The 15,073-nt window shown below is 47.3% G+C and overlaps 1 protein-coding gene across 29 annotated transcripts in view; it reads left to right on the forward strand.

Annotated features, from left to right (window-relative positions):
- Positions 1-12,214, forward strand: part of RBFOX2 (RNA binding fox-1 homolog 2) — a 267,496-nt gene extending 255,282 nt beyond the window's left edge. For 12 of the 29 annotated variants that reach the window (XM_059681706.1, XM_059681707.1, XM_059681699.1 and 9 more), the window contains 3 exons: positions 4,410-4,498; positions 4,875-4,947; positions 6,752-12,214. In XM_059681706.1, the coding sequence (XP_059537689.1) occupies positions 4,410-4,498; positions 4,875-4,947; positions 6,752-6,796 (207 nt within the window). In that variant the 3' untranslated portion in view covers positions 6,797-12,214. Of the gene's footprint in view, positions 1-197; positions 230-394; positions 1,737-4,409; positions 4,502-4,874; positions 4,948-6,751 lie in introns of those variants that run through there. The other 17 variants (XM_059681695.1, XM_059681692.1, XM_059681696.1 and 14 more) reach the window with 5 other exon arrangements.
- Positions 12,215-15,073: the final 2,859 nt, after the last annotated feature.

Consider the following 15,073-nt stretch of genomic DNA (forward strand, 5'->3'; position numbering starts at 1 on the left):
GAGTCATGCAGAGTGAATTGCAGAAGAATCAGAAAGTCATTGTGTGTAAAGGGGCGAGTATATTTGGATCAGGCGTAGCCATGCCAAATTTATCCAGCGATCAGGGTTCCAAAGCTGTCCGTGTGTGCCCTCCTACATTAGGGTGTGCTGTGGCCATGCTAATCCCCATTTTTTGTTTTATTTCAAATCACACACAGATAGAATCTGCAAACTGCTTCAGATCAAACAGGTCTGATTGTGTGTAAATACATATGTCCTTTTTAATTTTTATTATTAATGGTTGCTTCAGTTTTGCATCAGTGCATGGTTAAAAGCAATACACATCAGCTATTTCATGACTTCATATCTCCAAATGAATTATTTCTCCTCTTTTTTTGTTTGTTTGTTTGTGCAGTCAGCTGAAGAAATGTTAACATCTCACTCTAAATCTCTCAGTGGAGTCTCTGTTCCCTTCTCTGATATAACAGATGGGTTACTGCTTGTTATAATTATTAACATTGTGGTGTGGGCCAGGGCTAGGGTGGGCAAGATTTCCTTTTTCTTTGGGCTGGGGAGGGGCCAGTCGTTAGGGTCTGGAATGTTAACTCAAGTGGTGACTGACTGTTTCCGTAATACCAGGTCGTTGTGGCTGCACGCTCTAGTAATTGAGGCTGTACTTCACCGAGCTTGTGGTAGCCTAGGGCAAACCGCTGTCCCAAGAGAATGCTGGGATAGATAGAGTTAGCCAATCCGAGTCTGAACGTGGTGATTTGCTGGTTGTTTTAGCTCCAGATGTTGGCATGCTTAGTTCTTAATGTGATTAATAAATGTGGCGCCATATCCCCTCCCCACGCCTGAGCCCTGTCTCTCCTACCCACTTCCCTACCCTTGTTCTTTTGGAAAACTTAAGAGACAGTAATGAAAACGGTGGTGTTTCAAACTGCACTTTGTTCTCATGTTCTATAAAAGACTTCAGATTTGCTAGTAGAAGTGAAACTGAGGAAAGTATCAGCCTGGAATCTTTATTCGCTCCTAATTTGGAATAGAAATATCTGGATTTTCTTTGTCCTGTTTTATATTATGTGATACAGTTCGTTCAACAACCAATTTAAAGCAGGAGCAGAAATACTTTGGAGTAAGACTACCTATAAGAAGAGTAAATCCATGATACAAAATTCAATTTTTCTAATTTTGCGGCAATCATCATGAATTACCAAATTTGTTTATTAGGATATTACCTGCCCATCCTAAGCACAGACCCCCCTGTAAAAGACCTTCCAGTCGCACCATTATCATAAAGTAATTAAGAGAGTAGTGATGTTTAAGAAAAACATTAATGTAATTTTTCTTAATGTTAATATCCTTCTTGAGCCTTTTCTTGTCAATAAAATATTTGCATCCCTCCCCTGTTTCCTGAATTTGAATAGCAGAGAACCCCATCAAATGCAGACTCCAAAGTCAGATTCACTTTCAGTTGAAGGAAACTACTGCAGGTGGATTCTGTCCTTCTCCTTCTGGCGTGGAAGGAAGCTTCTTCCCACAGTCTGATCCCTTTGGAGTAACAATAACATTAACCCCAAAACATCGAGGTTCTGATGGCTTCTGAGGGGATTGTTCTATTGGAAATCTCATTCAGAAGCTCTTTTTTTCCAGAAATAGTGCGGTGCCCCTCAAAGCTGTACTGATATGATGTACTCCCCACTATCTCTGTCTTTAGTGAGCCTTACTTATAGTACCGTGAGCCCTATGTCTTAGAACTTAAGGGGTTTTTGGTTTGGTTGGGGTTTTTTTGGTTTTTTTTTAAAATATATTTTATTGATTTTTTACAGAGAGGAAGGGAGAAGGATAAAGAGTTAGAAACATCCATGAGAGAGAAACATGGATCAGCCGCCTCCTGCACATCTCCTACTGGGGATGTGCCCGCAACCCAGGCACATGCCCTTGACCGGAATCGAACCTGGGACCTTTCAGTCCGTAGGCCGACACTCTATCCACTGAGCCAAACCAGTTTTGGCAGAACTTCAGTTTTAATCTTCCATTTAAGTAAACAAATTTGGGGCTTTAACTGCTTTTATTACCTTGACTTTTATTTTTACTTTTTAAAGATTATTTTGGTGTTTGAGAGAATACTAGAGACAAACCACGTAATGCTTTTTTACCACATTATCCTGGTTCACAAAGAAGTTTTAGCAAAGGTAACCCTGCTGCACACATTATAGTACAAGCATTAGTTTTGCACTGATAGAGTCTCCTATTATAATGGAAACTGAGCCTTTAAGGTTCATTCAGAGCCTAATATTCCAATAGTATTTATTAGCTTGTTGCCTTAACAAATGCTTTTGCTGCCTTATTTCCTTTAGAAGTTAAAAAAAAAAAAAGAGAGAGAAACTTGAGTTAGTTTATAAATGATGTGATGTGTATAGGTTGCAGCTGGGCTGTACAGTGTTGCCCACATTGGTCCTGCCTGCTGGCTCCCACAGAACTGACTAGAAGGAAAGGAGGCATGTTGACAGAAAGTAGCCCCGAGGTGCTTCCTGCCATGTCCTGTCATTGCCAATGCTTGCTAATATTAATTAGAATTTTCATATATATGTATAAAATGATTTCAGAAAGGAAGGGAAGGGAGAGAAAGAGAGAAACATTAGTGATGAGAGAATCATTGATCAGCTGCCTCCTGCATACCCCACACTGGGGATCCAGCCCACAACCCTGGCACATGACCTCCTAGTTCATAAGTCAACACTCAACCACTGAGTCATACTGGCCGGGCAGAATTTTCTTAATCTGTAACTGAGAAATAAATTTTTACTTTTCTAAGTCATTCCTTTGAAGAACAAAGAAGGAATAATACATAACCACTGAAAGCCAATCAGGGATTTTAAAGTGCACATTTGAAGCTATCTGACTCAGGCAAATGAATCTACAGAGCAAGAGTAAATGCCCCTCAGTGCTGTTTTCTCAGTTAGGGAAAGCACACATTACAGAAGAAGGAAGCAGAGAGCGCTAGGGGCCTGTAAGGAACTGCAGATATGTCCAAAGTAAGGTCTGGACAGAAATAAAAGCAGCCAGCTAGAAGCTGCCACATCAGATGGCCAAGGAGAGCAAGACTCCCGTTAGAAAATACTTGTTATCCATCCTAAGAAATGATACCGAGCGGAATTTGTAATTCCTTGCATAGATTTAGCAGAACTTGAACATTTGAGGGAATAGAAAGTAGAAAGCACAGGGCAGGAAGCTTCAGGTGTCCATGAGAAATGGACCTGCTAACTGCAGAAACCAGATGTGCTGCCGTCACTCCCGAAGTGGTGTCAGAATGGGCCAGTTGCGCATAGTCATATTTGATAGGGGTCGGCGGCAATAAAAATTCACACCTGAATTATGTTTGGTTAAAATAGACGAATTCTAGAAGGCTAAGGAAGTAACCAAGGCCGGGCTTGCCCCTGCAACAGCCCGCCTCGTGTGGCATTGTGTGGTTACCTTCGCACTCCTTTCTGGACTTCATGGGGTTTACCCAGCAGTGAGAACCTTCAAGACTGGGCGAAGTAGCAGCTCCTTAGGACTCAGCCATTAATAGAAAAACTCTGCAGCCTGCGATATGATCAGGACTTGAGAATCCATACTCTTAGAGGGAAGGAGAGTAAATGCAGTTAAATGCTTGGGGTGGGTGGTTCTTAATCTATCCTAATCCAGCCAAAAGGGAATCAGCCATTTGTAGTCTAACTTGCCTGAGTCTGAAATAGCTGGGAGTCAGCAAGCTTTTTCTATAAAGGGCCAAGCACTCAATATTGTCGGCCAGACAGTCTTTGTCACAACTACTTTCAAAAACAGGTGACAAGTGCCCTGGGTTCACAGGCTGAAGTCTGCCACCCCAGATCTACCCTGGCTTTTCCTCCTAAATACTGCCTCCACTCTCACCCTCTGGGCAAGCGTGCTAGGTCAATGGGGCATAGCTATATGGGGCCTTTGTTATATACTGCAGACTCTTAGCAATAAGAGTCTGCATATACATCAGGGAATTGGACGGTAACACACATTCATTTAATGTTTTCATTCTCTAATTGATACTTCCTATCAGTCAAAGTTCTCCCAACTTCCTTTGAATATTTTCCTGCTGAAAGTTCCAGCGGAGACTGAAACAAGACAGATCAGAATTCATATCTTCATTTCTTAAATTTGAGAACAGGTCCTACCGAGATGGTTTATTTTTGTTACTGTCACAAATTGGACAGCGAGTCCCTGTGCAGGGTGGAGCTTACTCTTGCACTAGGGGAGTAACATGTAGACCGATGCAGTTTGAAACATCCTCTTCCCATGTGTGTGTCTGTGTTTGTGTCTCCCTGTGTCTGTCTGTCTCGTGTGGGAGGGTGTGTGTTCATCTGTGCTTCCGGGGGGAGAGGTAGCTGTAAAGTCAGTTCTCTTCTCTCCTGTAGGCCGGATATGCAGCCTACAGATATGCACAGCCTGCTACTGCAACCGCAGCCACGGCTGCTGCAGCCGCTGCCGCCGCTTACAGCGACGGGTACGTACATGGTCCCGAGTATCACTGCCTCTCCGCCCTTCCCCGCTTCCAAAATGGCACCTAGTGCCTGGGGCTGCCCGCAGGCCTAGCCTTCTCCTCGTGGCCTGTCATGCCAAAAGCCGTGGCGCTGCCTCCTTTCACCGCAGTCTCCCTCTTTGTCACCTGCAGCTCCCTTCTTCTCCATCTTAGAGAAGACCTCAGAATTTTTCTGAGTACTGTATTTAGGAATAGGAATCTAAAGGCTTTTTCCATTCTGCCAATTTCCTAATAATCATTCTAAGACCAAGCCACTCACCAGTCCTTAGCACAGTAAACCCTTTCATTTGGGGGGTTACTATCTTTTCTTTCTCTCCCTGATTGTATTTCTCCTTTCCAGTTATGGCAGGGTGTACACAGCTGACCCCTACCATGCCCTTGCCCCTGCCGCTAGCTATGGAGTTGGCGCTGTGGTAAGTATATGAACAATTTTTAAAAAAACATTTTCCTCCTGACTTTTACCTACAGACTATATAAGATCTAGGGAGATAGTAAATTTAGCCCTTCTTCCATTACCAAAGTATTAAAGCCACATAGGACCATCTGGAAATTTCATAACACCTTCTCTCCCTGGGTGCAATAGTACGAGCCACAGGCCTGGGTAAGGACAGCAGAAAGGAATGGACAGTGTCAGTCTGCCCTGAGTAACAACATTTTTTGAGAAAGAAAGAAGGAAACAGGTTGATATCTTACATTGGCTCAAATGTTGGATACGTAACTGTAGTGTAGTTTCATTGATAGGTGTTAGCAAGGACTTCAGGGCATAAGACTCTCCAATTTTTACATTAAGCTTTTCAGATAACTTAATTTGTATGAGTTGCAAATGCAGGTGCCAAAGGCTGTCCTTGCTGTTTGTAAGTCTTCTGGTAGATGGTACTAGAAATCACCAGGTGAACGCCTTACAAAGATATTTTAGTAGTAATATCTGTTGCAAAAATACGGTCTTTCCATAGAAGGCTAGAGCTCTTCTAGAATGATGCCCCTTAACCGAACTCAAATCCTCACCCCAGCATTTTTGTGTTGGCCTGGATGCCTCCAGGTCCCACGACGGGGACTCACTGACTCCAGCAAAGATAGGCCTTTCCTCTGTGACACCTACTAATGTCCAAAACTCTGCACTCTGAAGTGCAGCCTGGCCGCTGCCTGGGAGCACAGACAAGGTGTGAGGGGGGCAGAATGAGGGCTCAGCTTTAAGACTTAAAGTAAATGAGAGAGCCTGTCATTGTCACACACTGACTTCCTGCCCATGAAGATTTGTGGGAGGAAGTGATAGGGTCCCAGGCAGGGTTGGGGGTGTGTGTTTAGAATTAAGGTAGAGACATACAATACGAAGAAAGTGATGAAGTTCCTAAGGTTTTATTTAATGCCAACATGATGTAAGTCCTCTATAAAAGAATAACCCAAAGAGCGCTATCTATGTTCCTAGGGATATTTTATTTGAAAAAAAGAGATACCATTAGATAAACACCCTAAATAATAAAAGGCTAATGTGCAAATTGACTGAACTGCAGAACAACTGGTTGCTATGATGTGCACTGACCACCAGGGGGCAGACGCTCAATGCAGGAACTGCCCCCTGATGGTCAGTGCACTCCCACAAGGGGAGCGTTGCTCAGCCAGAAGCCCTGCGGCAGTGCTAAGCATGTCCGACTGCCAGACTGCGAGAGGGTGCAGGTCACGCTGAGGGACCACCTGGAGTGCATGAATTTTTGTGCAGCAGGCCTCTAGTAAAGAAATAAAACCCAGTTAAAACCCCAGTTATACATACATGTATGTCAGGAAATTGGCTTTATTCATTGAAAGATTGACTCAGGTTTAAATCCAACACTGTCTCAAACATGGGATATGACAGAAATAGCGGTCAGAGGTAGTATGTCCTCCATTGACAGGTAAGTGTAATAAGGTCACAGTTGTAATGATGTAGTCAAGGTAAACAAAGACCCATTGACAGACCTAGTTGTGAACTGTGCTGACTTTCCCTTTTGTGCTAGTTCATGTGGATAACGCAGTGCCCCGTTGGCATGCACTCACTCTGAGAAGCTCGGGTCAACAGTAAGTGTCCTGGGCACTGCTTCGAGCCCCTGGCAGCATTGCATCAGTTGCTTTGAAGCTTCTAAGGAAGCTGTTTTCCCAAATCCCTCCTCAGGGCATTTTTCTTCATTTTTAATGCTTCTCTCATCAACCTTTTAATTGTGTTTATGTCTTTAATCACTGCAGGCGAGTTTATACCGAGGTGGCTACAGCCGATTTGCCCCCTACTGAAGTGACGTGAGACCCTGCAAGTGGGACAGCCCCCAGTTCATGAGGCCTGGCTATTGCAATATTTACTAGTAGAGGAACTCTATAGCAAGATGAAGAGGAAAAACAAACAAAACAAAACAAAAAAAAAACACAAAAAAAGAGAGAATACTTTTTTATACCTCACTATGTTCTTTGAATATGTATTTTTCCTTTAAATTTCTGCCTTTAATTCTTTTGTTCCAAAGATTGTGCATTTTTTCTTTTTTTTTTTTTTCCTTTTTTTTTAACTGTGGTAAAAAAAAACAAAATGCATTTCCATGTCTGTATGTCCGTGCTTAGCTTTCTGTCAATCACGGAAGAGGCAATTAATGAGGGAGGAGAGAGATTAGGAACAGAACTGTGTCTGATCAGAAATCAGCAGACAGAATTACCAAAGTGTATCTGGTGCTGGCCGGCGGGGGCACACGCAGAAGCGGGAGAGATCTTTCTGCAACAGGATAGTCTTCTAGTCTTCTGAGTTTCTAGTCTTTGGCAGGCAATTCTGATTGGTTGTGGCTGGAACCCACATGCTAATGGATGATAGGAATTTGTGCTTGCCAAGCAGGAGAATTAAAAATTCACTTTCCTCTCCTCTTCCCTCCTGTCTTCTCCATTCTTTTTACAATCATCTTACATGCACAGCCTGAGGCAGTTGGCAGAGTTTTTGGAATTATAATATTAATATTTCCAAACTTGCTCTCAGACTGTGGGTAATAAACACCTCATTAGGAAACTAATCTCAGAATGAACTCTGGAGTATGAAAAAGATTCTTTTCTTTCTTGCCATCCTAGCATTCCTGCTGGGCTCCTTCCCTTTTAATTGAACCACAGCTTAGCTCATCTATCCTTTTATGAACGCCCTGCCCCCATGTCCTCAAGATTCAGGAATTTAGGACCCAGGGACAGAAAAATAAATAAATAGCTAGTGGCCAGCTTTCTTCCTGGACATGGTGTGAGGATGAAGTACAATCTGTCAAGAGCCAGTACAGAGGGTCGAGAGAAGAGAAAGGATGTTAGGCCGTGTCTGCAAGGCACTCTGATACTCCCGATCTTCCTCTTTCATCAGAAATTCAGTGCAGAGTGCAAGACAGAATGAAGACTTGGCCAGAGACAAGCACCGCGTCCTGGGTCAGCTGTCCCTGGAAGGCTTGGTGGCCAGGGCCTGTCAGGGCGGCGATGGCACTGTACTAGCTCCAAAGCCATAGGAATGTCATCCTCCAGAGCCTTTATGAGTCACTTCTCTCTCCAGTCTTGAGCCCCTGTGGCCCTTCCACCCAGCTTCTCATTATCCTCCAAAGACCCCAGCTGAGCACCTGGACCAGTTGGTATCTGTGAACACTACAGGACAGAAAGCACGAAGCCCCGAGGCTGCTCTCCCGTAGGGAAGGAGGCAGAGATGGCCAGGAGTTAGGGGGCGGCCCGTGCAGTGGGTCACTGCTGTTGCTGCCTGCCTTCCCTTGTGTGTGTGATCGAGGTAGGGAAGAAAGTGTTTCTCTTCTAGCTGTTAGCTGTTACCGATAGAGGCAAGGGTCCTGCCTTTCCAGCATGAAGGCATAGAAAACAGAAAAGCACTGTCTGTCTGGCTCCCTGGTCTATTCACATTGGTACTAGGGTGACCTTTCACCCCAGGGATAGCTGATAAAGGGAGTAATTCAAAGACACGGAGCTTCCGGTGTGTTATGGGTTTGGTTTTGGTTTTTTAACTCCTGCCTCCACACATGTTCTTAACTGATAACTGATTCGTGTCCCTGAATTAAAGTGACTGACATATGACAGCATCAAGCAGTCTTTGTAAGCAGAGGCTTGTATCGGGGAGGGACTGGCCTGTCGGATAGAATACATGTCTCTCCCCTTGGGGATCCTCTGCCCTAGCAACTGGGAGAGAGGCTGACCCTGAAACTAGGGGCGACATCATGGAAGCTAGAGGCCTCGATGCAATTCTTGTTGATTCTGGGATTGTGTAGAATAGGGGACACCAAACTGCCCAGTCCACTGGCCACTTAAGGGTTCTCCTCCCCAAGCCAAAGTTTGGTTTGTTGCTGTGAAGACAGTTTTTGTTGTGTGTATATAAACCTTTTAGTTAGCGGTGGGGGGTGGGAATTTCTAGAGAATGGGGGCAGGAGGATTTCTTTTTCTTATTTTCTTTTGTTTTGAGGGAGAGCTTTTACTGACTAAAGGAACCGAGAGAGGTTTCGTGTCATGTTCAAAGAGGGCCGTTCTCACAGAATGGCAAGACACCCCTTGGAGACAAGGCCACGTTCTGAACAGCTGTGTCCGCAGCAGGGAGGAGGGCAGTGAGCTTGAGAGTCTTCTCTTCTCCAGAAAGGGATGAGGGTGAAGGGAAGGGTGGGGAAGGCAGCTCCCATGGCCCCTTTAAGAGGCAGAGCTTGAGCGGGAGCTACCCTTTGTGCATTTCAGTTCAGCTGGTTCTGGCTGAGGACCCCAGGCAAGCTCCGTGTTCTCCGAGGGCTTCTGCTGCCTTCCAGGCGGTGGTAACACGGCTCCCTCTAACTCCTTCCTGAGCAAGACCAGATGAGTTCTGCTTCTCACTATCGGGCCTCTAGTTTTGGGTATCCACACTGAGAAGTAGGGCTCGGAAACCCCTGGATTTGGCAGTATTGGCCTCCCATGCACCTTTGAACTTGGAGACTCCATCAGAGGCAGGTTCCTCAAGGCATGCTCGTCCATTCCTGGCTCGAGTCCCCACTGGACTAAGCCGAGTCAGAAGAGAGTTTGGCATCTTGCGAGTTCGTTAGCGCGTGCTGGTTGATAATTCCTAAAAACATTGATGCTGAGTCGCCGTGCAGGAGAGATTTCAGCAGCTTACTTAGCTCATGACGTGGACTTTCTATACTAAGCATCTTACTCTTAGAAACTGGGCTCCTTCGAGGAGACCCCTAGTGGAGATCTTTATCTAAACATGCCTCTTTCCCCCCAGAGAGCTGTCCTTAGGTCTTTCCCAGAATCCCTAGTGTTACCTAGCTCAGCTCCCCAGGACCTGGATCAGGGGTCAGCTGTGGCGATTCGTCCTTTCTAAGGCTCTCAGGTTTCACAAAACCTACCATCACCATTATCCTCCAACAGCCACAGTCAGAACGGAGCCTCTTATTTTCCTTAAAAAGGAAGGGGCCCGGGGCTCAGCTCTTAGTTCAAGGGGAGCTAGTGGAGGTCTATTTCCTAGAAATAAGCGATAGCAGCTTTTCTTCACAAGTGTGACTCCTCAGGGGCCGAACTGCTCTTAGTGTAGGTTAGACTTTCCTAGAGGTAGCCGATAAGTCGGTGAGCCGCCATCACCCTGTGACTAGTCACGTAGCTTCCAGATAGGAGGGAGGTGGAAACGGGAAGGAAGCAGCTCCAAGGACCTGCAGGGCGGGCTTGATCACCCCCTTCCCTCCGGCAGGAGAACGAGGCCAAGCGAGGGACAGTCTGGAAGGCACTAGACGCGTAAGAAGGGAAAGGGGACAGTGTCCGAACCCTCCCCTTTCGCCAAGGCCGGCCGCTCCTCTGCTGCTTGCAACCCTTCAGCACAGTAACATTTGCAGAATTGCAGATTTTACCCCCACCCTCACCCCACCCCCGGATAATAGGAGGAAAGAGACCTTGGGGGGTAGGGAAGGGGTAGTGGTGTTTTAAAAGCATAAGTTACCTGTTTGCACTGTTTTAAGATAGGAAAAAAATAGTGGGCAAGGTGAACATCAAACATAAATTTGTGTGTTTTTATTTTGTCTTGCTCTTGAAAATGTTTGACCATTTGTAGTGTACACAGTGAAACTTGATTCTCTGTTGCATAAAACACTATTTTATTTTATTTTTTGAAAATGTTACTGTTCAAAAGCCTCTTCCCTCCCTTCCCCCTTTCCTCTGTACTTCCTTCATACTTGCTTTACTGATCAACCAGGCCATAGCCATCCAAGTGCTAGCTCTTAGTGTAAGGGGAGCTAGTGGAGCATGAAGCAGGGCCCTTCGCAAGTCGGCTCCGGGTGTCCTAAGCCAGCACGTGCCCTCTGGTGGAGTGAGTGTGGCGGAGCCCCTGGCGCCTGTCTTTACAGTGAGACTTGCAGACCAGACTACAGCCGGTTCTCGAATTCCTGAATCCCACGAGGAGCGAGGAGCCGAGGCGCAGGAGTGCTGGAGGGTCGCAGTTGGCTGTGGGGGCTGAGTTCCCGTCCACGTCACCAGCACTGCAGCCAGTTAGTTACTCAGGAAAACGGTCGATCACTTCAGCCATGGTGGTGCTGGTTGGCAGGGATCGGTAACAGAACGCCCATCAGCCAACATTCAACCTTGCCTTTAAGGAGCCTGCCAGTGCGGCACTCAGGCCTCTGTCGGCATGCGCCCTGTGTGCCAGCGGTGAGGGCTCAGGTCACACTGCAGGCAGAAAGGGAACGTTGGTTCTCTTCTCTCTCCCCACCCCCTGTCCCTGTTAGCAACACCAGATTCCCAGGGGGGTCCACGAGTTTTTGAATTTAAAAAAAAAAAAAAATGGTTTCTTTTGGTTTAGTTTTTCTGGGGACTAAGTGCTTTAAGCAATGTCGGTACCCCATCAAGACTCCGAGCTTAGTCATTTTCCTGTATTTTTCTGTTCACAGTATTTGTGTGTGTGTGTGCTTGTTTTGGCAGCTCATTTTGGCTGTATTATATATCGAGTGATGAATTGATCCTCTTTTTTCCCTAAGGGATATGAATTGTTTTTCTTGTGTTATAATTCTGCTTGTGAAAAGCTGGAGCAAACCTGGGGCTGACACACGTAAGCTAGGGCTGCAGAGCTGAGAGCCGGGGTCCCTGTTCCCGGCAGACGGGCCCCCTGAGTCTCTGAGCTCTTCAGTCCAAATCTTTGCAAGGCTCAAAACGCCACAGCACCTCTCCTCCCCACCCCCGTGGCAGGGACTGAACCGTCCTCCACGCCACAGGCACTCTCCGGCCCCTCCCATTGCCATGGCAAACAGGTACCTTCGGGGCACGGGGGCATCACGTGGGATGCTTGTGTAACTGACCACCTCGCCTTCTCTCCCTCCCCTCCCCTCCCCGGATCACTTCCTAGGACCCCCCGAGCTGCTCGCCCAGGGTCCCGTTTCCCTGCGGACTCCAGAGAAGCACCCAGGGCTTTGTGACAGCCTCTGACTCCCTCCCTTCTCGTTAAGAATCATATTGTATAGTAGCTTTCAGACCATACAGTATTCATTGGGTTACTCCTATTATTATCAAGTAGCTGGAATTGTGAAGGTCGGAGTAGTTAGATCTTTAGCTTTTATTCCTTATTTTTTTTTGTATTACTATCCATGTGTATAAATTATTGATCATGTTGCTGGCTTTTATAAACTCTACGCGAAGGGGGAGCACCGCCTCTGCCTTTGCCAATGGTAATGAAGCACTGTTTTTAAATAAAAGAGAGAAACACCATTCTCTGGCCTCTGTGTGTGTGGATCCATCATCCCTGTTGCCTCCTGGAGGCTCAAAGATACAACGTGGATTTGACTTCAGATGAAAAAAGAAGGCAGCAAATGGCTTCTTAAATGTGTGAGCCGCCTAACGGGGTCACCGAGAGGTCAGTGAGGCCCAAGGCCCGGCCGCGGGAGCCTCCCTGTGGCTTCCGCCCTCTGATCGCCCCTCTGCAGAAGCTGCCCTGGTGCTCCTGCTTCTGCGGTCTCCTCGCAGCCTCAGCTTCGCTGCCTCACCCCCATCCGCTCCGACTCCTGACTGCTGGCCACACCGTGACCCCGGGCCCAGGCCACCCACTTGACCTTCCTGCAGCCTTAGGCACCTTCCTGCCTCCCCTCTGTCGCTGCCTTCCCTGGCTCCCGAGCCTTCTCCTTACCTGCGGAAAGTGCTCTCCACGGGCCCGCCCGCCCTTTTCTTTCTTACCTGTTTCTTGGCCATCCCTCTGGCCAGGAGTTCCCCAATCTCTGACCTGTCTCATGGAGAAGATCCGCCATCGCCAGGAGCTCCTGGGTTGAACTCTGCTTCCACATCTGCACCTACCTGAGCTCACCCATTCTCCCCTCGCTCCTGCTCTCCTGGAAGAGGGGCTTATGCTCTGGGGTCCTCCTCTCCCGCCTTCCCCAGCGTGGTTAACCTTTGCCCTCTAGCCCCTGTGGCATTTAAATATGCTTAACTCTTTCAAACACATTAAAACAAATAATTTTTCAAGAGCCCAAGTCCTCTCCTTCACAGCAAACTTCTGGAATAAGCTTCGGCCCGCCGCGCCCACTTACTCTTCACCCGGCTGCTGGCTGGCTTCTCCCCACAGGACCCCGAAGCAGCCCCGTGGTGACAGCCAGTGGACGCTTCTGGGTGCTCTGCCTCGTGGTGCTCAGCACGTCCCGTGTTCCGAGACCTCCCACTTGCACGTTGGACTGTGACGGGCCAAGGGGAGTGAGTTCCTCCACGCTGCCACCCAGGACAAGCTGGCCTAATGGCCTCCTTTCCTTAATGGTCTCCGCCTCTGTTGAGGCACACACACACACACACACCCCAACGTCTGGTCCCTAAGCAGCACCGTTACAGCACGAAGGGCATCGTGATATGCTTCTGTGCATGCGTCCCTGGTCAACCCCCTCCCCACCCCCACCCCCCACCCCCCGCCCATGGTAAGGCCCTGGGTGAGGTGCTCCCTGCTGCGATATCTGTTGTCTGCACTAGAATGTGAGCGCCTGGAGGTCAGGGACCTTGTCCTGGTCTCTGCTGTATCTGCGGTGCCTGGCACATGTCAGCATTCAATAACCCAATGTGTGTTTACCTGCTTTTTCCCACATTTTAAAGTGATAGTTTCCAAGTTGATAGGTGTTTCTAAAAACCCTGTTGTCAGGGGTATGGGAAAATAGGGTGCAGTTGACGCAGAGGTCCAGGCACGTGGGTGAAGTCCCGAGGCAGGGTCCAGTCCAGCTTGCAGTCCAACATGGGCACCAGGAGCTGAGAGAGTAGGGGCAGACTCTGGGCATTGCCACCACCATCTTCATCATCACAGAACCTTGACAGTATTCCTTTATCTTATTTTTTCCTTTCTTGACCTCACTTCCTGCCTCACTCCAGCTGTTGCCCCATTTTTCTGGAAGACTCTTGAGCAAAACTCCTCAAAAGTCTTGTCCTAAGTCTTCAGGTTCTTTCCTTCCTCCCTTCAACCCTCCCTCGCCAAGCTCTTTGTCATCTACCATTCCCCCATTCCTGCCCTTATCTAAGTCACCAGTGGCCTCCGCGTTGGTAAATCTGATCAGTGCTCAAACCTCATTGTCCTTGGCCTCATGTCCTCAGGGCTTCCTTCACTTGGCTCTCTGGACACCCCACTGCTGGTTCCCCCCAAACTCAGCGTCTGAGCCTTCTTGGTCTCCTTCGATAGTCCCTCACCTCTCATTCTGTACGAGCGAGGTGCCCTGCGTGCTGACCTTGTACACTTACTCCTTTGTACCTAAGCTCACTGCTTAGATAACCCTATCCACACTCACAATTTTAAATATCATTTATTTACAAGTTTATACCTTTGGCCAATATATTGTCGGAGATCCAACATCTTGAGTCTAGATTCATATGCCATTGAATTCTCAATATCTCCACTTGCCTGTGTATTGGGCATCTCAAACTTTATCTCCAAACTGAGTTCCTTGATCTCATCTCCCCCCTCACACCCCCGCAACCTGTCCATTGCAAGTAATGGCAACTTGATCAGAGCCAAGTGAAGAAAGACCTAAGGACTCTGAGGTCAAGAACAATGAAGTGTGAGCATTGATCAGATGTAGCAGCATGGAGGCTATTGGTGGATTAGACAAGAGGCAGAATGGTAAGGAACAGAAAACTTTGGCGTTATCCTGGCTTTTCTTTTTCTCTCACACCACACACCCAGTCCATGAGCAAATCCTGTTGGTTCTGCCTTCAGAATACATCCAGAGTCAGACCCCTTCTCACCACCTCCACTGTTACCACACTGGTTCAAGCCACCATCCTCTCTTCCACAGATTGTTTTAGTAACTTGCTAACTGGTATCCCTGTGATGGCTTTGCCCCTGTAGTCTTTTCTCAACCCAACAGCCAGAGTAATGCTGTTAAAATCTCCATTAGATTATGTCACTCCTCTGCTCAAAATCTTCCCATGTTTTCTCACCTCACTAAGAGTAAAAGCCAAATCCTCCCGTAGCCGATAGGACCCTGCACCTTTTGGCCTCACGCTGCCTCTCGGACCTCATCTCCTACCCTCCCTTTGTGCTCCCTGAACCATTACTCTGCTCCTGGCACACCAGGCTCCCTCACCGCCATGTCTTTGCTCAGATAT

Source organism: Myotis daubentonii, chromosome 2 (genome assembly GCF_963259705.1).
Source record: "Myotis daubentonii chromosome 2, mMyoDau2.1, whole genome shotgun sequence".
Lineage (NCBI taxonomy): Eukaryota > Metazoa > Chordata > Mammalia > Chiroptera > Vespertilionidae > Myotis > Myotis daubentonii.